Consider the following 21922-nt stretch of genomic DNA (forward strand, 5'->3'; position numbering starts at 1 on the left):
CACTATTTCAAACTCGTGGGAGACAGTGAGCATATAGGATGACAATATATAATGCTTTTTCACAAAAACAAAACAAAAAACACAACAATATATTCCTGTTCTCAATGTGTATGATGAATTGACAGGTGATATGTATATTATGATGTGTTTGTTCTATAATTATCTATCTTGTTTCATGACAACTTATATCAGCCTTAATTTTCGTTCTATGTGTTCCCTTTGTTGTATTTTCTTTCTTTTTATTATGGTTTGGTTATTGAAATTAATTGATTATCTATATTTCGTGTGTGAACCTTTAAGCATGTATATATCGACTCGAATAACTATTACATTTATTTTCTTTGTTTGCTTTGAATTTACCATGTCTCGAATGAATTAATCAACGATTATTTTTTATTGAACCTGCATTCAAATTTATGTTTACATTCCGTATTTTTCATGTGTTTGTTCTGTGTTTATCATTATATCAGGCCCCCTTGTTGCTACGAAGGCTAGATATCCCACCCCAAAATAAAAACGAAGACAAATTTCTCACGGCATTTTTTACTTTAATTGTGTTGCACTAAAAAGACCTTATCAGACCTCCTTACCCATGCATCACCCTCACCCCAACAAAAAAGACAATAAATGTTTGATTCATATTTGGATTGCATTATCTCTTTGTACGATACATGACGCGAAAACCGTCAAGGTCCGAAAGTGTTCAAGCCCCCTATCCCCCAAAGTCTCAAACAAATCACAATTCCGAAGTGCCCCCCCCCCTACCTCTCACCCCTCTCCGGACAGTATAGGCTCGTGTTCCGGCCCAACCCCGCGTGTCTTTCTTGCTCCCTCGACGAGACAACTCCACCCAACAACCCTCTCTCTCGTTTACTCCCACCCCTCCTCTATCAGGCTCTTACCTCCACTTGTTTCCTTTTTCTCTTTTTGTTTTCTTCTTCCTTTTTCCTTTTTTTCTTTTCTTTCTTTTCCTTTCTTTCCTCTCCTCCCTCTTTTTCTCTCTCCTTTCTTTTCCCTTTTTTTCCTTTCTTTTCCTTTCTTTCCTTTCTTTTCCTTTTCCTATTTTCTTTTCTTTTCTTTCCCTCTCTTTCTTCCCCTCCCCCTTATCTCTTTTTTCCCGACGGCAGCGCAATTTTACCGACAATATCCTGACAGGTGGGGGGGGGGGGGGTTGTCGCACCCCCACACTCCCCTCTTTGGAGACGCCCCTGCTCGTATGCACTGTTTCGTTCTTGAAACACTGTTATATTATATTTACACAAACAAATTACCTTACAGAAAACATTAACATACCCAAAGAAAGTATAGTCCGTCAAATGAATCATTATCAAACAAATAAATTACTCAAAAGTATACTGAGTAATAATCAACAATCATATTAAATATATTAAAGGATACTGATTTTAAATACAGGCCTCTACACTGTTAAAGGTAAAGACCAGTATTGGAAACGCCCCAATTTCAAAAAATGAAATGGAAGCTCTCATTACCAATCATGTGTTTTGACTAATACATGATAAAATACATGATAAAAAATTTGCCGGGAAACCACCTACTAATTCATATATTTGGTAAATTTGTTTCTCTCATGGTCTGTGAGAGATATAGGGTAGTCCCATATACATCTTTCTGGGTATAGTGCTTGTAACTTTACGAAGAATGGGCCAAATTTCTTAACATTTTGATGATTCCAGAACCTTGCAGATGCTAGATGCTAGATGATCAACCTATTCTGATCGATTCATGTTTCTTTCACAATGCAATCGCATGACCATAACTGGTCTTTACCTTTAAACAAAGTTAAAAGGTAGGTGTTACCAAGCGCGGATCAAGGGAGGGCCGAGCCCCCCCCCCCCCAGCCCAAAAAAAAAAAAGGAGAGAGCGAGAAGGAAAAGAAGGGAAAGGGAAAGAGAGAAAGGGAAAAAAGAAGAGGAAGAAGAAAAGAAAAGAGGGAAGAAGGAGATCGGGGGGGGGGGACTTGCCTTCCAGGCTGTTCCCCCCCCCAATCAAAAAATAAAAGAGAAGGAAGGAAAGGGAAAGAAAAAAGGAAAAGAGGAGATAAAGGGAAGGAAAAAAGAGGAAGAAGAAAAGAAAAGAAGGGGGATATCAGTTGCAATTTTCCCGCCAACAAGTTGTGGATAGGGGGGAGGCCCTTGCCCCCCCCCCCCACCCCCCCCCCCCGTCCCTGCTAAAAAAAAGAGAAAAGGAATGAAAAGGAAAAGAGGAGAGCTAAAAGGGAACAAAAAAGAGGAAGAAGAAAAGAAAAGGGAGAAAAGAAGGGGAGATCAGTTGCGGTTAATCCCGCCAACAATGTGTGGAGCGGGTGGGGGTCAAAATGACCTTGCCCCCACTCCCATCAAATCTAAAAGAGAGAGAGGGAAGGAAGGGAAGGGAAAGGGAAAGAGGAGAGAAAGAAAAAGAAGAAAAAAAAGAGAATGAAGAAAGGTAAGGGATATCAGTTGCAATTCCAACAAGGTGTAGATCGGGGGGGGGGGGGGGGGGCTTTGGGGAAATAAAATTCAAACGTGGTTTATTTCTAATTCCATAACGGTTGTTTACAAATAATGGTGAAATGACATCCTTTACATTCATGTCGGAAATTCAATATACAACACTAGTTGTATGCCTCACTACATTTCCCCTATCTCGGGCACATGTAGCGGGAGGCGGGCACATCTACAGGGAGGTGCATGTTTTGATAACGTAAAACACGTAGAATCCAAAGAAAATCCATGAAAAGAAGATAAATTGATATTTGTGAAACTCAATTGTATCTTAGGAAGCTTTATTATATTCATGACATGTCGGAAATTCAATATACAACACTAAGTTGTATGCCTTACTACATATCCCCTATCTCGGGCACATGTAGCGGGAGGCGGGCACATCTACAGGGAGGTGGTTGTTTGACAACGTAAAACACGTAGAATCCAAAGAAAATCCATGAAAAGAAGATAAATTGATATTTGTGAAACTCAATTGTATCTTAGGAAGCTTTATTATATCCATGACATGACGGAAATTCAATATACAACACTAGTTGTATGCCTCACTACATTTCCCCTATCTCGGGCACATGTAGCGGGAGGCGGGCACATCTACAGGGAGGTGCATGTTTTGATAACTTAAAACACGTAAAATCCAACGAAAATCAATGAAAAGAAGATAAATTGATATTTATGAAACTCATTTGTATCTTAGGAAGCTTTATTATATTCATGACATGTCGGAAATTCAATATACAACACTAAGTTGTATGCCTTACTACATATCCCCTATCTCGGGCACATGTAGCGGGAGGCGGGCACATCTACAGGGAGGTGGTTGTTTGACAACGTAAAACACGTAGAATCCAAAGAAAATCCATGAAAAGAAGATAAATTGATATTTGTGAAACTCATATATAAGGGAGCTTTAATGTTACATCCGTGAACTCTCGGATATTGAATATAGAATACTATTTTATTACACTAACTCGATCCCTATCTTGATCGGGCACATGTAGAGGTAGGCGGGCACATCTACAGGGAGGTGGTTTAGCCGAGGACCGAGTTGGTCACTTGTTTTTTGGAGTTAAAAAACGACCAAAAGAATCGCCAATTTTGTATAAACTGTATCAAAAATGTATCAAAATCCACACTAAATAAATTTACTTAACACTCAAACACTTCTACCTCATAATCACGGACAATACAACTGTTTAATGGTAAGATTTTGCCCTGATTTGGCTGAACCACTGTGTTGCACGTATTACCTTCATTGTACAGTCATGACCCCAATTCTGCACGTACGTACGTACGGTCGTACGCGCGCAGTCAAGAACATCAATATTCATGAATTGACACGACGTCACTGATATGGATATTCATTGACCTCCTTGTAGATGTGCCCGATTAGAGGCTACCACGTCCTATATGTCCAGTGTCGCGGTACGCGGTACATGTACTTTTGTATCGAGACGTACGAGTGAGAGAAAAACAACGAATAACAACAGAAGGAAATAGAGAAAAACAATAAATAATTAAAGAACAGAGAGGAAACAAAGAATGTCATAAGCAGAGAGAGAAAACAAAAACTAACTTGAAAGAAAGAGAGAAATTAGAGAAGGAATTAATCAAAGTAAGGAAAGAGAGAAACCAAATAATATTATGGTTTTTGTGGTTTAATTCCGCCTTCTTCAGGGTTTCAATTTTTGACGTGTAGCCTACTTTCAAACCATTTGCTGATTCGGACCCCCCCCCCTAACACACGTGTACACATATCGACACATACACAGACTACACTCGACATAATATGTGTAATGGTAATGTAATACATAAACTGTGATTTAAATATTGCACTCGTACCATTTTCTATTATTGTGGGATCACGTCTTTCATTTTTTAAATTCATGTCATTTGTTTCTAAGACCTAATTTCTCTAATTCTCTTGACCCCTCTCCCTTCATATTTGTTTTCTAAGACCTCCCCCCCCCCCTCATCTCTCTTCATATTTGTTTTCTAAGACCCATTTCTCCCCCGCCCCCCCCCCCATTCATATTTGTTTTCTAAGACCTCTCTCTCTCGACCCACTCTCTCTCTCGTATGTATTTCTCAGACCCCTCTTTCTTTCTCTCTCATTAACCCCCTCTCAGTCATATTTGTTTCTAAGGCCTCTCTCTCTCTCTCTTCATATTTGTTTCTAAGACCCCCCCCCCCTCTCTTTCTCATTTCTTGATATTTGTTTCTAAGACCTCTCTCTCTCTAGCTCTCAATTCATGATATTTGTTTCTAAGACCCCCTCTCTTTCTCACTTCTTGAATTCATATTTGTTTCTAAGACCTCTGTCTCTCTCTCCCTTTCTCTCTTTCTCATTTTAAATTCATGATATTTGTTTATAAGACCTCTCTTTCTCTCTTTTTCCATTCATCACTTTGTCTAGTGTAATGTACAGACACATAACATATAAAGGAAATTATACACCAGTTTTACATGAATTCATTTGCACTTTATTTACTGCTTTACATTCATATACTTTTTTTTTTCGTGAAGGTAATCTAATCCTTCAATGTCAGAGAAGTAATACAAAAGATACAGGAGTATGTGTATGCATAAATAGTTATATAAAGAAGAAATATGTAGTAAAAGTGAAAGCAAACAATAGTAGAAATTTGAACAGATAATTTGACAGTGTGTTAAGATTTAGATGCAAGAAATGACTATAAGAAATTTTTATTTGAAAATACATGCACATGTAGATAAAAAGAGATCTGAACATAGGCGGATTCATGGGCGCAGAGGCGTGCACCGCACTTTATAACGTTAGATCTAACGTTATGTTTGTTTACATTGTTACTTATGCTTAGCTAGTCCAATTGACATTGCTGTTGTTAATGTTGACTGACAGACAGTACTGACAGTGACAGTGACAATGTGACACTGTGCAGCGACTCACTTAGTCTTACTCTTAGTTTTGCTAACTATGGATGCCTAACAGTTACAGTTAATCGTACTCATATAACTACAATTCAAAACTGGATTTACAGTATTCATACCCGCAAAGGCGTCTGCATTGCCACTCCGTCATCATCCTCGATGAATTCCATCGTGCAGCAAGCTTCTTAACTTGTTGTTCTGAACTTGAAATCCTATATCTTCTCCCTTAATCTTCAGTATTGCAGCTGCGTACGGTGTGTATAAATGCTGCATCGACGTACGTCTGTGCATGTACGATTCGATTTGGAACTGGCGCGCCCGATCGAGGAGCGTAGACTAGACTCATTCAAGCAGTTTCATTGCTATTTACCGGGAAAATGTCCAGGCCAGGGTGTAAAACGCAAAGTCGCGGCCGGGATATACCTCATTGATCTTGTACGTGGATCGCCTCTATTTTGTTCACTACTATTTTACCCGTGTCAGACTGCACGAGAGGGAAGATATCTGCACCATTCGGACATTATGAACGACATATTATTTTGACTTGATAAGCACAAGTATGTAAGATGCAGCTAAGTGAAATATTATAATCATAGATATATAGGTCACATTGATCTAACCCCAGGCCTACTATCAACACCCTCTCACCAGGGCATGTGAGTTAAAGTCTCACCTCCCTGCTCTCACGATGCAACCAATACATATGTCAATACAAATCGGTCTGTTCTTAACAAAACAGCTCATTCATATTTGATTCAATGGCCTTGAAGTCAAATGCTTTGTATACAATGCAACTCGATGCTTTATTGTCATGGTGCTCTCATGTGCATTTTGTTTCCTTGATTGCAAGAGCGTGATGTATTGGCGGGTCTTGTAGGTCATCCCCCACCCCCACCGGATGATATTTTTTACTGCATGCAGAGGGGCATACATTATTTTCACGCGCGTGCGTTTTCTCTGCGTTGCTAACTCAACCGAGGAGTTCATCAATAGCAGACCTCGGATCGCTCATCGACGAAAAAATAATGTGTGCGGTGCGTGGGCACGTACTGCATACGAAGCGGGCTTGGCTGTGATTTAGCAGACGGTTTTAGAAATCAACGTTGAATCCTTCGGACGTACTTTCTACAATTCCTCTATGGTGGCGTGCGTGTTTTGTTTTGATCGTTGTCTCACACAATGACCGTATGCTGTATGTATACTCTAATATTATAGCCTCCATATCAGCTATATGGAAGACACCACGGAAACGCCCTCGAAAGGGCAATCCCGATGTCGGACGAGCCGGAAATCGAATCTTCCTTGTCGTGGATGCTCCAACTGCAACTCGTCGTGGTTGCTGGTCGTCTATGGCTTCTTCGCCATCGCTTTCACCAATGGATGCTTTCGGGCCATCACCATCTTCATGCCCGATTTCATCGTCGAGTTCGAAAGCAGTGCTACGCTGATGGGCTGGATATTCTCCATTGACCCTTTCATGCTCGGCGTCATGAGTAAATATTACATCCATACTATTTTTCACTATTAATTGAATGATTGCAATCATTGCATTACTATACATTTAGCAACAATTTACGCGAGGTAATATATTATAATTTTATATTATATATTTAATATATACTCTGCTATGTATATACCTAGCTATAGCTGCGCATTAATATTAGCAATGATGTTATTATTCCGTATGAAACAGATTGGCATGTAGAACTAGAAGTAAACAACATGCACGCAAGCATACTAAGATTTGATGTAGTGCATGCAGGCGTACAATTATTAATACCCGTATGTAATGAACGATTTATGAAGCATGAAGCAAGCCTTTCAGACAAACACAATTATTGTCCCATTTTAATAACGGAGCATGCACAATCGCGATGTTCGAAGCTCGTGTATAGTTTACGTTCGATTCAAGTTATCGTTGAATTTCCTGTATTTCAACCACGTCTCCTAGAGGCTATACGATTTGATTTTGCTCTCTCTCTCTCTCCCTGGCTCTCTCTCTCTCTCTCTGGCTCTCTCTCTCTCTCTCTCTCTCTGGCTCCCCCCTCTCTCTCTCTCTCTCCCTCTCTCTCTCTCTCTCTCTCTCTCTCTCTCTTTTATTCTCCTTCTGCTGATGACCATTCCTGTACATGTGACACCACGATTGCATGCCCATTGCCCAAGCCATGCTAATATTCTTTCCCTATGATAATGTGTGTATGTATATGTTATTTGGTCCATTCACTTGATTTATATATATATGGTCTAGGAACGTGAGACGTAGCTGTACTTTACTATTTGATTACGAGCTTTCGGCTTGTGAGGCCTAGCTTCTTCAGGTTCTCGAACACCCGTTGTCATGTCAGAGTTGAGAATTCTCGCACTTTTATAATATATGTATATAATTATAATTATACATGACTGTATGTCATGTACTTAATATGTAGAGAGAGAGAGAGAGAGAGAGAGAGAGAGAGTGTGTGTGTTGTTGTGTTCGCAATGTGTCCACACACTGCATGTCTTTAACCATTGTGCCTGTCATTCAACCCATGATATACCATTGTATTGCATTACTTCTCTTCGAGTTTCAGTAACAACGCTGTTATACTATCATGCAGGTTTATCTTCCCTGTTCAAATTCAATTTCCATTCACTCTACTGTTTATGTAATTTGAATAAAGCTATCCACTGTGCATGACTAAAATGTATTTGCGTTTATAATACTGCGAACCTACCTATATGAAGAAGAATTGTTGGCCTATCTTGCTTTTGTTAAGATGCCGGTGTATAATATTTGAAGTATACCAGGAGTATTTTGTTCACGTAAGTAAACCTTTGCATATACTAGTCGGACAATAAGATTCATCATGGTACGAACAAAATGTAACCGAGATATGCAGAAGATTGGAAATGCACTCTTTGAGAAGTCATATTAACATAATAAGGAATAACTTATAATGGAGTTGCACAGAGCTAAATGCACTCAGAAATAATAGTGGAATTCGCTCCAAAATCGATCATAGTGGTATGTGTCGTGGTATAGTGGTCCATTCATTTGACTCTCAATCCGAGGGTTGAAGGTTCGAAGCCGAGCCCGGCACAAACGTCTTTGGCGAGGCGTTAATCCACAATACAATGTGCCACTCCCCACCCATGTGTAAACGAGTACCTGGAAAATGCTGGGGTAAAAGTGGTTGCATTGCTTGCAAAAAGAGCAGTATGGGTTTTAATAGTGGAATCCACTCCAAGTACTGGTTTGAATTACTCTTTTGAGAGTGGGTTCTATACTATTTGAGCGAGGATTTTCACTCCAAATGAAGTGATCTCTATTGAATATGACTCCAAACAGAGTGAATTTCCACTCCTATTTTTCAGAGAGTAATACGGGCAACGAAAGACACAGAAAGCGTGAAGCGTAAAGGAAAAGGGGAATATACACTATGTACATGACTGACAAAGAAAGCGGACAAAATATACAGTTCCTCAGGTAGACAAAGGAACATCCCTTCACTGCTATTATGTAAAAATGTGTAGAACAGGTGTCACATGCATATTCACTTTTTTTTTTTTTTTTTTTACAAGTGAAGGGATGTTCCTTTATCCACCTGATGAACTGTATATTTTGTCCTCTTTCTTTGTCCGTCATATTCATAGTGATACAACCAATGCCGTTTTCGTTTAATATTAATTGTGTCATTATCTTATTAACCAAGGGTAGCCTGATCATTGTCAATACTGTTGCTCTTCCGAGAACCCTGCATCCATTATAACCCCCAGCATTGTTACCTTGCCAGGTATTCATTCAATTCACCTGGGTCGAGAGGGAATGTGAGTAAACACCTTGTCCAAGGATGCAAACAACTATAATAAAGACCTATTGTATGAGTACCAAGAGCCTCGACCGCCAATATGACAGTCCTCTATTTGATTTTAAGGAGTTTATAGTTTTCAAATCAGGCAGGACAGGAGAGCAGAGGGGAAACAATTATTGTCGGTCCTTAATCGAAAACAAAGTAAAAAGAAACGCATGGACAGTAAACAACAATTTCTTTTAATATGAAGATGAGGACATCTTGACACATGGGGTTAACAACAGATACAAACCTTTATTGCTTGTGATCCTGTAGCCTAGGTGATACTCAAAAAATGAGATGTCAAATGAAAGAGCAGGTTAATCTCCATAATATTTTCAAAGTGGCGTCATCTCGTGATTACATGTAGATCTAGGCCTACATTATTAATCGCACAAATTATGGTTGCCGCGCGCGCTGCGCACAAACTAATTTTAACATGTAATCCTATGTAGATGGCAACTATTTCCTGGTACCCGGAATCTTGTGGGAATAATGAATGGGGATCGCAGCAAAATTTAACTATTTTCATGATACCCGGAATCTTGCGGGAATATCACTCATAAACTATTTACCATTACTGGCATTGTTTGTCTCTTTACGGGAGAATGGCTAAAATCACGACTGAAATTTCGACCAAATAGATCAGGGCTAGATTTCTATAGAGAGGTATATAATACATTTTATTACAAAGGGACATACATATTATTTTCACGTTTGTGCGTTTTCTCTGTGCGTTTTCTCCACTCAACCGTGAAGTTCACCAGACCTCGGATGACCTCGGCTCAACGACGAAGTGAAGCCTCAACAAACAAAGCGGATTAAGCTGTTCGAGGCATAGTGACGGTTTTCAAAATCATCGTTGAATCCTTCGGACGTACTTTCTACATTTCTTCTGTGGCGTGTGTGTAATTTTGTGATCGTTGCATGGTCGTATGCTATACGGATACTCTAATTATAGACGCCACACGGGACTCCACATCAGCTAAGTATGGAAGACACCACGGAAACGCCCTCGAAAGGGCTGTCCCGATTTCGGACGAGCCGGAAATCGAATCTTTCCTGTCGTGGATGCTCCAACTGCAACTCGTCGTGGTTGCTGGTCGTCTATGGTTTCTTTGCCATCTTTTTCTCCAACGGATGCTTTCGGTCCATCACAATCTTCATCCCCGATTTCATTGTCGAGTTCGAAAGCAGTGCTACGCTGATGGGCTTGCTATTCTCCATTGGCCCTTTCATGCTCGGCGTCATGAGTAAATTAATTTAACTATTTCATCCATGTTATTTTCATTATTGAATGAAGAAAATTAAGCATGTTTGCACTACTATATTTAGCAATAATTCACGAGGTAATATATATTGACGCTTTACAAGAAACTAAAATGCCGATAAATATTACTATATTATGTATACCTGCGCATGAATATTGACAATGATGTTACTTCCGTATGAAACAGATAGGATTGTAGAAGTAAACAATAAGATGCACGCAATCATACTCAGATTTGATGTACGTACACGCCAAAGTTCATACCCGGTATGTAATGAACGATTGATATATCATAGTAATACTAGTTTCCTTACGAAGCAAACCTTTCAGACATATTATTGCTTCCTTTCAATGAACATACATAATGGCCATGTTCGAGACTCGATCGTTTATAATATCATTTATTGAGTTCTGTTTTCAGACCGCCAATGCCTTCAAAGTGCATGGTTATTGCTCTTAAAATTATCTATGAAATTTCTAGTGCCAGTTTAGAATGTGTGAAATTTAGCCAATACGATCATACCAATTCAGCTCCACTTAAAAAAAAAATACGGTGACCGTTAATTAATTATTTAATTAAAAATAACAATACATGGGCCGACTGGTTCTATAGTCAGAGGACACTTTTTTTTTTGGTCTCGAAATTTGACATTTTGCTCCGTATGGGGGGGGGGGGGGGGGGTTAGGTCACTTTTTTTAGGTCAGCAATTAGCATTATTATTATTATTATTTTTTTTTTTTTTTTTAATAAAAAAAAAAAAACCAACAAAAGGGGGGGGGGGGGGTTAACCCCAAACCCTCCTCCCCCCCCCCCCTGCGTAAGCGCCTGGATACGACATACGTGACATTTTGCATAATTTGAATACTAGAACACTGCTCACGTTTACATTATTCACAGATAGAACATACGTGACATATTAATAAAGGGCTATACAAGTGTTGGCTGCAAAGGGATACAGTACCTGTAACCAAGGGTAGCCTGACTATTGCCCTTTATACTCTATCGAGGGCCCTGCATCAATTATAGCCCCCAGCATTGCTACCTAATTGCCAGGTATTCAATCAATACACCTGGATCGAGAAAGACAAATGTGTATAAAACACCTTGTCCAAGAATGCAAGCACCTATATAGTAAAGACCTATTGTATGAGTTTCGAGAACCTCCGCCAATATGACAGTCCTCTATTTGATTTTTAAGGAGTTTATAGTTTTCAAATCAGGCAGGACGGGAGAGCAGAGGAGTAAAAATCATTGTTAGTTAGGAAACTCTGCGATACTTAATCGAAAATAAAGTAAAAAGAAATGCATGGACAGTAAATAATCTCAAAAATTTGTTCAATATGAAGACGAGAATTAGTCCTATATAACATAATCATCTATATGCGCTTGTTCGTATAATATGAATTCTAAACATGATACACCGAAGCGTGAAAACATATCGAAAGACAAATTCTTAAGTAGGTAGGAAACCATTTTGAGAGGCCAACACTAATGTTTCCCTTTCTTCCCTCCCAGATGCAGTTACTAAGTTCAAACTCCAGCCGTAAACAATTGGCCATTTCAATGCAATGGCCCGATCAGGAAATAACACATGAACGTTTGGAGATTGTTCCTGTAATAATAAAAGTATCCTCATATTGTTCAAATCCAAAATACCATTAATTTTAAAGTCTCATGATTCATGAACGAGTAAGACTATCATGAGATCGGAGAGGGGGCGGGGGGGGGGGGGGGGGGGGGGGGGGGGGGGGGGGGGGGGTGTCTCTTGTACATGGTCTCCCCAGAGTTAATGAAGAAAACGAAGGGATTTTATTATCGGTTTGGCTGATTCAAATTATGGTGTATATAGAACGAATTTATCTAGACTTTTGTGTATATTCATGAAATTGCTCTGTTTCTGAGCTTTGAGGGATATAACCGTGTACACTGACGAAGCGTGTATATGGGAGAAGGAGGAGGAGGGGGAGGGGTACTGGTCTGAATAATTATGGATGAAATGCGAGAGAACAACGCCGTACTATCTAGTGACGGGAAGGTTGGGAAGGTGTTCATATCCACCCTTCTCCTGCTAACCCCCCCCCCCCCCCTCTCTCTTTCTCTATCTCTTTCTCTCCATTTTCGCCATTTGTTTGGAGGCAATTGAGGGTTTCAATAAAAGAACCCCCATTTTTTGTTATACGCACTAACTTTTTTTAATAAGTCTTTATTTTTGAAAAATCAAATCAAAATATTCCTGAATCATTTTTTTCAGTGAGTGAAGAAAAAATTGACCATGGAACAATATTGTCACCGATGCATGTGTCATACAGCTACAATTTCTTCCTGCATTTGTTGATTTTTATGACTTGAATAACACCCTTGTTTATTTGTTTGTTTAATATTTTGTTACCAGCTCCATTCGTTGCATATTCCACCTCAAAGTTCGGAACGCGCCCGGTCGTGATGGTCAGCGGGGCTTTCGCTGCTTCTGGGGTTATGCTGTTCTCCCAGGCACGCCACATATCGCTGGCGGGGATTGCAATAGGAGTAGTGACATGTAAGTAGCAGCGAAAGCCATTTTCTTGTTGGGCATCATTAATGTTAAAGTGAAGTTCAAGTCAAAGGGCAGAATGTAACTCGACCCCCACCCCCATAATACCTGTCACACCAACGAGACCGACAACAGATTTTTAAAAAAAATCAACAAAACAACAACAACAACCGCAAAATGCAATTAGATCATTACCCCAAATGCAAAAGAGTCAGTTTGTTTGGATGCTGTGTCGAGTCTGTCTGTGTGTCTGTGTGACTGAGGTATTACTTTGACGTACTTACATGTGACATGTAAAAGTTACGGAGAATGCACGTACTGCATGTGGTCTTTATAAACAGGTGGTCGCTAAAGCAGGTTTGACTGTATATACATGATGTATGACCATTATTGTGTGCAGGAGTGTCTCCAGTTTATTCCACCTCAAATAGAGCGAGCGTATTCCTATATATTGGGTCATTCACTTACAATTTATTTATACAATGCATTTTATCATCTAATTTGATATTCATGTTTTTTTTTATTGAAATCGATCATTATCTGTGCAAATAACAATGTAATGTTTGTTGTAAGTACGTGAGAAGTGCCTAATCATTTTCTAAGTAAATTTGTTTTTCATTCCTAGTGTTTGTGTGCTAAATAAAAGTTGAACGTCCAATCCCTTTGTGTTAAAGTTTGTGTGACGTAGCTTACGTGGGTCCAACCATTGGGGCGCACTGGTGTCAAGGGGGAGGGGGGCCGGGGGTGGTCATATTGGTGGATACAAGGAATGGAAGGGAACCATCGGGGTCAAAGGGGAGGGGAAGAGTGTCGAAAGCGGCCAGGGATCATACCATCTTCTTTACATACTCCTTTTCCTCTCAACCATTCTTTCTTCTCCCTTTCTAAAAACCTATTATATGTTTTTGTCATGGTGAGAAGCAAGTGCTTGTGGCAACAGAATTTCATGACGGCCTTTTTGATCGTTTGCTTATCGTCATAATTCTGAGGGTGCAATTATTTGGTTTTGCCGATTAGAGTCATATTGTTCAATGTCAACGACCGGTTTGCAGTTCGTTATCTGATGTATGACATCGATGAAGCCTTTTATGTGTTTTGTTATGAAAGATTGCTTTGTTTCAGTGTTTCAATTCAACTTGTTTTCAATACTTTCTGTTTGACGGTCCTTTACCTTCCCTCTGCCAACTTTCCTTTGCTCCTCACTCCTCAGAAAGCAACGTTACCGACTTTTAGAAGAAAAAAATCGAATTAACCTGATTCATTTAAACAAAAGGCTATTTCCAAATCCAAATGGTTTTATCATGGTAACCAGGGACATTTGGAAATGAATAGAGGAAAAAGTTTGCTATTCGAAAATAAAAATGAAGAAGAAAAAAAAAAATCAATAATTCACGCTGGTTTCACGTCCCTTTTCCGGTGGAAGTGGTTAAGTATGCAGTACGAAAATTTAATCGTGGTATCTGAAGAATTCCGAGTGTTATTACAGCTATATACAGATATAATATTGAATTATATTCAGATTCTGCACCAGGTAATCACCCTCATCCTTTTCCTTAGTGAAGGTTAAAGGTAAAGACCAGTATTGGAAATGCCCCAATTTCAAAAAATGAAATGGAAGCTCTCATTACCAATCATGTGAAAGAATATGTTTTGACTAATACATGATGATAAAAAATTTGCCGGGAAACCGCCTACTAATTCATATATTTGGTAAATTTGTTTCTCTCATGGTCTGTGAGAGATATAGGGTAGTCCCATATACATCTTTCTGTGTATAGTGCTTGTAACTTTACGAAGAATGGGCCAAATTTCTTATCATTTTGATGATTCCAGAACCTTGCAGATGCTAGATGCTAGATGATCAACCTTTTCTGATCGATTCCACAACGTTTCTTTCACAATGCTATCGCATGACCATAACTGGTCTTTACCTTTAATGGACACAATAATGTATAGCAGAAACATTATTCCCACTGTCACTGACCCAATAATTCGTCAAAATGACGTAGATATTGTAATTTCTCACATCTTTCGTTGCGTTGGAAGTTTGGAAAACTAATAATTTTGCATGATTGTATTACACAACGGTGAGGGCAAATCATAACAGACAAACTGACTGTTCGATACTGCCATCATACTGCCACCCCTCCCCGCCTCCGCGACACCCCCTCTCTCTCCCCTCTCTTGGGTTTAAAAAAAATCCTCCTGCAAAGCTGTTTTGTTAGCGATTTACTCGCCAAACGTTTTCGAGATGTTTCCTTGGGCCCCCGTGCACCCGTCTTTTAACATCTTTATAAAGAGATGGTTGATAGCTGAAATGAATATGGATTCCAATTTTAAGTCTACGCTACGAAATACTCGATAATTTATATCGCATTTCCCTTAACTCTGTTTCAAGATTCCCCCGTCAGTCAGTTCGAAATCTCCTTAATACCTTCCCCCACCCACACCGGAGGAGGGTAACTGGAGTTTTCAAGGATTAATACCTTCCCCCACCCACACCGGAGGAGGATAACTGGAGTTTTCAAGGATCGCTCTCACCACGAACCGTCCTCTCTAGCAAAATTTGCTATTTTTTCATTTTCCATTTTTTTCTTCATTTTTTGCATGTAACTCATGGTTACCTACATCCTGTAAAAACTTCAGAGCGTGAATATTCTTGGTTACGAAATACCGTAATCATCACAAAGCATCCGCTCGATTTGTCTGCACCACGAACCGTCCTCTGTTGCGCGCAGAACCAGAGCCTTTCATTCATTTTGAACACTGTCAGGTTGCGCGCAAGTAGAGCGGACGGTTCGTGGTGAAATCGCGTAGCGTGATCGAGCATTTTTATCTTTTCCACAAACCGTCCTCTCTGTTCACAAACCAATTGTAGCAAAAATACTCCAACTCAAGAAAATCTAAACAAACTGTATACAACTGTAAGACCTAAGCTCTCAAGTAGTCCCATTGATTTTTAATATAATCTATTCTAAAGTCTAACAATTACAGTTTCAAAAAGTCCTATCATTTAAACGCGTTTTCTGCAAAACTGACTTTGATAGGAAATGCGCGGAGAGGACGGTTCGTGATGCGAGCGACGGATCGATATTGTCTGGCGCGTGGTTTGGCGTAGTTTTTTCTTCTTCAAGGGGTTATCTGAAGTAAGTTATCTTAAGGGAATATGTGCGGGTAATCATCCTTATGCATAAAAATATCAATTAAATTATACTGTGGCAGATAAATCAATTTTCTCCCCTTTTATCTGTTTCCAGCTGCTACGCAGGCTACTGTTTTTGCCTCGTCAGTTCTGCTGATACGTCGGAACTTTCGCCTTCACTACGCCCTGGCCCACGGGGTAGTCATCTCCGGCTACAGCTGCGGACTCTTCGTCTTTCCGCCCATCCTGGAAGCTTTAAGCATCGCCTTCAGCTGGCGTGGTACGTGCCTCATCGCATCAGGGTTCATGTTCAACACCGTCCTCATGGGCGCTCTGATGAAGCCGCCGAGGAGGACTCGAGAGTGCTATGCGCCGATAGAGGCGGAGGTCAAACCAAGTGAACAACATGTTGAGGGGAGCAAGAGTGACGGGGAAAAGAGGAGTTACATATCTTTGAATAACCATGAACCGTCCGCTGGTACTGACCTTGAATACAATGGCACTGTTAACCTCCAAGCTAATCCCGAGGAAGGGGCTGTCGATAGAATCGACTCTTCTTCTCTTTGCACTTCAACAGAAAATTGTAATACTGTAGATCACAAGGTAAATTTCCCCGATGTTATACAGAGCGGTACACTGTCTTCCTCAGAAACACACCAAATAGAAATATCAGATGGGATAAACAAAAACGATGCAACGACGACTGTTGAGTCCGCACTTGATCATCATTCGCACAAGAGCCTAGACCTTGACGACCGACCATCAAAGGCGGCCGAATGTAACACAGACAAAATTACGATGTCAGGAGTGGGATTAGGTCAAAGGTCAGGATGCCTGGACACAATCGTCGCGCGGAATTACCACACCTTCGCCATCTACACGCTATCCATGTTCTCAACGACGGTAGGGTACAGTATATTCTTGCTCCACGTGTCGACCTCGTTCAAGGAGTTCGGAGTGGGTCTGAAGGATGTTGCAACCGGCCTCTCTGTCTTTGCTGCATTCAACCTGATAGGACGGCTATCCAATGGCTTGTTCGTCGCCAGAGGCATTCCCCCTGCCTACCTCATCGTCCTGGCTGAAATTCTGGCGTTCGTGTCCATCACAGGTAAAGGAATCCTAAAACGTTTTGATAAAGGGTGACAGCCATGTGTTACTAGACTAGTTCTCATTAATGAAAATAAAAGGAAAGAATCTACATTACTTATCTTCATCCGGACCATAGACATGCAATCGACTTCTTTCTTCTTCTTTTTTCGACCACTTTAAACATGTTTCCAGAGGTTTTAATTCCCTGCTGTATACACCAAATAAATAATGTTCCGATTATTGTACGTAATACATCATTGTAATGTCCGCACATTTCAAGAGATGATGGACAAGGCAATTTAAATTGCATTTGATTGAATTTTTGAAAGTTCTAGCGACTGTGTTGTTAAATCACTGTATAATTTCACTTGAATATCACCCAAATAATATATTCATAATAAATGGGGATCTTTGTCCTTTAAAATCCATCAAGAACCAACCCAATGGATGTAATGCTGTTCATGAGTTTGTGAAAATGAATATAGAATTAATTCAAAGCACAACTTTTATTTTGTCTTGTGATTGGCCGGTTCGGTCTTTCTTTAGCCAGCCTAGCATTATGTACAATTATGCGGCAATTGATGAGGTAGAAAGTTTGCTTTACTTCATTTCATGCATTCTCTCTTCACTCGAATTCGGTTATTGGAAACTAGCACACATCAGCCTTAGGATTTTTGATTACTAATAGTGATACTTAAATATAAAGGAATGCATTGGAACGTGTACACCAATCATGGTCATTTTGCTCATGAAGCTAGCTGTAAGGCAAGAATTCAACATGTAAATGTAAAGCCTCGGTCACAAATGCCATTACGAACTGCTACGAACGATTTTCAGACAATGAAAATCCGGGAAGACAATGGAAAAACAGGGAGATTCGTACGAGATTATCGTTCGTACGAACATTTGTAATCGTAGCTTTACTTAAACAATAACAACATGTTTTTTTAAACACTTTCAGCGGTGTATCTGTGTAAACTTTTCCCTCTCCGAGCGACTGCCACCGCTATGTACGGGATCGGGACCGGGGTCTACACCACTTTGTTCTATGTCTTTCATCGCGAGATAGTGGACCCCAAAGTGGACGTCAAGACCTTGTCCATCTTCATGTTTATTGAAGGCTTGGCGGGACCAGCCGGCGGCTCGTTAGGAGGTATGGAATAACTCCTTCATCTTCCTCTTCTTCTTCTTCTTCTTCTACTTCTTCTTCTTCTTCTTCTTCTTCTTCTTCTTTCTTCTACTTCATCTTCTTCTTCTTCTTCTTCTTCTTCTTCTTCTTCTTCTTCTCCTTCTCCTTCTTCTCCTTCTTCTTCTTCTTTTTCCCTTCTTCTTCTTCTTCTTCTTTTTTCCTTCTTCTTCTTCTTCTTCTTCTTCTTCCCTTTCTTCTTCCTCTTCTTCTTTTTCTTCGTCTTCGTCTTCTTCTTTTTCTTCTTCCTCTTCTTCTTTTTCTTTTTCTTCTTTTTCTTCTTCTTCTTCTTCTTCCTGTTCTTGGTCTTGTTCTCGTTCTTCCTTTCTCTTCTGCGCTATGGCAATTCCCCCTTTCCCCTTTATATTTCGAACATAGACAGGAATGTTCAAATACCAAATTTCAAATATATTAAATTTCATGTGAAATTAGAATACAGATACGTGTGGAATTTTAGCATGCTTTTGCATCGCTTCAAGCTTAATTATGTTATCGTATGGACGGTTCTTTTGTGGCCTTAAATTGACGAAACTGTATAACATTGTCCTGAGTTAGACATCATTATAATGTTGACATTAAACGGATAACCACTCATTCTTTCATTCCTACAGCTTATGCAGGAAAAAAAAAAGGTTTAGCTTCTCCATATTATTCAAACTTTCTCTCATCATTATTATCTGTAGGTCTCCTTCGGGATGTCACCGGGAATTATCGACTGACATACATGATTTCGGCCGGGCTTTCCTTCTTCGCTGCAGTGCTCATGGTCGTCGTAATCTTTTTGGAGAGGCGTCGAAAAAGGAGTAGCGAAATTGTGAAGGATGCCGACGTTTGAAGTTTTAGGGAGAGTTAATTGGCTTGTCTGGTTAATGACTATTTGTGTAAGCAACTAAAATTTGGCACTTTATAAATTTGTGGATTGGATTGGATATGTTAATGGCGTAAAACAATTCCAGTTTGAAGTGAAAATTTAAGAAAATGGAGAAACAAAATACAGGCTAAATTGTCATTTTGTGAATATAAAATCGTTAATTTCCTACAGAAATTGTTCGCATAAGAAGTTAGTTACGTGAAGTATTTAGATTAGGCATAACATTTATTCAAACACAACCTACTTTTGAAAATTCAACCTTTAATGGCCTTGTTTGTTTTTGGGTCACCCATTACCACAATTTTTTTTTTAATTACAAAGGGGGGGGGGGGGGGTCCTCAAAAACATACACATAAAAGAGTCGAAGGGGGGCTCAACCCCCCCCCCCCTGCGTACGTGCCTGATTACACGTATGTAGTACATACTGCCGAACATGATTTATATGGTATATTAGGGTATGAAAATTACTCTTGAGTTGATTTTTTTTTAAAATTAGTTTTCAAGGGTTCCGATTAACTTGACGAAATGCGACGGAGAATGAACAATCTTATCATAGCTGATAGATGGCGCTATATATCTTGTACTGAATATTCGGTATTGAGTGAGTGCTGTCCAGTGCAGAGTGACAAATAGGACACCAGTACGGCAACACCAGCCCCCCTTCTCTCTCTCTCTCTTTGGTGGCGTACCCATCATACGGTAAAGATAGAGTGCGCCAATCACCCCCACTACCCCCCCCCCCCCCGTTTAGTATCTTACACAAATCACTACAGCAAGCACGGAGTCTATAATTCGGGTATGCCCCTTGATAACTCCTGCCAACCCCCAACCCCCCTTTGGAAACGACTAACCCCTCCTGCCCCGTTTACTAATACCTAATCTCGATGAGCGCCTGAGGATTGTTGATTTTCAGAGCAAAGACTATAAATAATAAACATGTATTGATCATGTATTTTACTTAAGTAAAACTTCCAGCGAAATTCCATTATCCTCGGTTTATTGTTAGTATTTACTTATTATTTATGGCGTTTATCCCGTCATTTTTGTCAATTATTTGGTGCTGATTAAATTATTATACAATATGTACAATTGTACATGCCATTAACCAATTTGATGGCTTGTAATTACGCAATATTTATACTCTTTTTTTTAATACTCATACCGTGGATTATGATTATATTCTATTTTAAGCTAATCAAGAATACTTTGAACTTTGAATTAAACCAAATATCTGTAACTAAATTATCGATATATCTGCCAACAACCAACAGACTAGAGAGAGAGAGAGGAAGATATATATAGAGAGAGAGAGAGGGAGGGAGAGAGAGAGAGAGAGAGAGGGGGGGGGGGAGTGGGGGGGGGGGGGGGGAAGAAGGGAACGGATAAAATGGTGGGAATATTAAATTCATTGATAACAAGTGCAATTTACTTCTGTTTTTTTGTATTTCTTTTAATCTACAGTAGTTTATGTATCCGGAGTATTATCTAGCGTTTTGTATATTCTTACCATTTTTAGTATTGTATTTTTGTATTTTGAAATCTTGCTTGTAAAATGTAAACAATTCGGCCATAGGCGGCTAATCATATTTTGTTTCATACCATGAATACAAATAAATAGAAAAAATATATAAATAACAGTGCATAACAGTGAGGTGAAGAGAAATAAAAATGATGGAATATTTAGTGCAAAATCAGATTTAAATCAACTATTTATATATATATCTAATCATGTATGTATTTAATAGAATATTTGAAATATTCTTTAATAATTATAAAAAAAATATATTTTGGATTGTAGGACTACTGCAGGCCACTTTGATATATAATGTTCTATGTTAAATTTGTATTTATATACTATGTATTATTATGATAGTTTATTGTTTTTAAATCTTATCTAAGTATATTGTAAACGTGTTTCTGTAGCTATAAAATGTCTATTTTATACAATGCTGTTCTCCTTGCTCAATTGGTAACGTCGTATGTTTTGTCAGATGCTGTATCTTAAAGGGGCTGTAGCATGTGAAATACTGGTTGACGCCATCTACGTCTTCTTTTGGACAACTGCACGTAAACGAGTGGACTTGATGAACTGGGTCAGTGCGCGCTAGCGTTCGCGAAACAGACCGTTCTCCTCACGCTCCGGTTTCGCGTATGTTGCACCATGGACCACCATGGTTGCACGCACGTGAATACTGCGGTCGCGTCGTCCGTAGACGTCAGACCACGGGAAAAGACTCGTAGTCTCGTCATGCTACAGCCCCTTTAATATTTCTAAGGCTTGTAACCATTTTCAAACCAACTCAATTCCCGGTTCATAACCTACACTCGGAGGAAAAGCTGTATAGTCCCAACCCACTTTGCATCGCTTGCATTGTACGGAAATAATAATTAATTGATTATCTTGATTATATCACTGTAATAACACTTCCTTTATTATTAGAAGATGAAGAAAATACATTTATGTGAAATATTAATCATAATCAATATTTTTGCTATTTTTTGTCGTTGATATATATAATATTTTATATTTTTCTCACAAAAGAATAAAGCTTGTGTTCGATAAGATTGTACACAAATAATACTCAGCAT

At 39.4% G+C, this 21922-nt stretch overlaps 1 protein-coding gene across 2 annotated transcripts; it reads left to right on the plus strand.

The window, feature by feature from the left end:
- Nucleotides 1–6323: 6323 nt before the first annotated feature.
- Nucleotides 6324–19445, plus strand: LOC591388. 2 transcript variants are annotated; one of them, XM_011684599.2, is made up of 5 exons: nt 6324–6907; nt 12908–13051; nt 16303–17295; nt 18238–18429; nt 19146–19445. In XM_011684599.2, the coding sequence occupies exons 1-5, from the start codon at nt 6646–6648 to the stop codon at nt 19295–19297; spliced, it is 1743 nt and encodes a 580-aa protein (XP_011682901.2). In that variant the 5' UTR covers nt 6324–6645; the 3' UTR covers nt 19298–19445. The 2 variants fall into 2 exon arrangements, with proteins under 2 accessions (XP_011682901.2, XP_030852661.1); XM_030996801.1 differs by lacking the exon at nt 6324–6907 and adding an exon at nt 9050–10497.
- Nucleotides 19446–21922: the final 2477 nt, after the last annotated feature.

This window comes from Strongylocentrotus purpuratus, unplaced genomic scaffold (genome assembly GCF_000002235.5).
Source record: "Strongylocentrotus purpuratus isolate Spur 01 unplaced genomic scaffold, Spur_5.0 spur5_scaffold_3, whole genome shotgun sequence".
NCBI lineage: Eukaryota > Metazoa > Echinodermata > Echinoidea > Camarodonta > Strongylocentrotidae > Strongylocentrotus > Strongylocentrotus purpuratus.

Bases quoted from the DNA above. Each gene is read 5' to 3' on its own strand.
- LOC591388 (XM_011684599.2), top strand. From the start codon at position 6,646: ATGGAAGACACCACGGAAACGCCCTCGAAAGGGCAATCCCGATGTCGG. The intron at 6,908-12,907 runs GTAAATATTACA...TTTTGTTACCAG, and splicing joins TTTCATGCTCGGCGTCATGA to CTCCATTCGTTGCATATTCC. The intron at 18,430-19,145 runs GTATGGAATAAC...TATTATCTGTAG, and splicing joins AGCCGGCGGCTCGTTAGGAG to GTCTCCTTCGGGATGTCACC.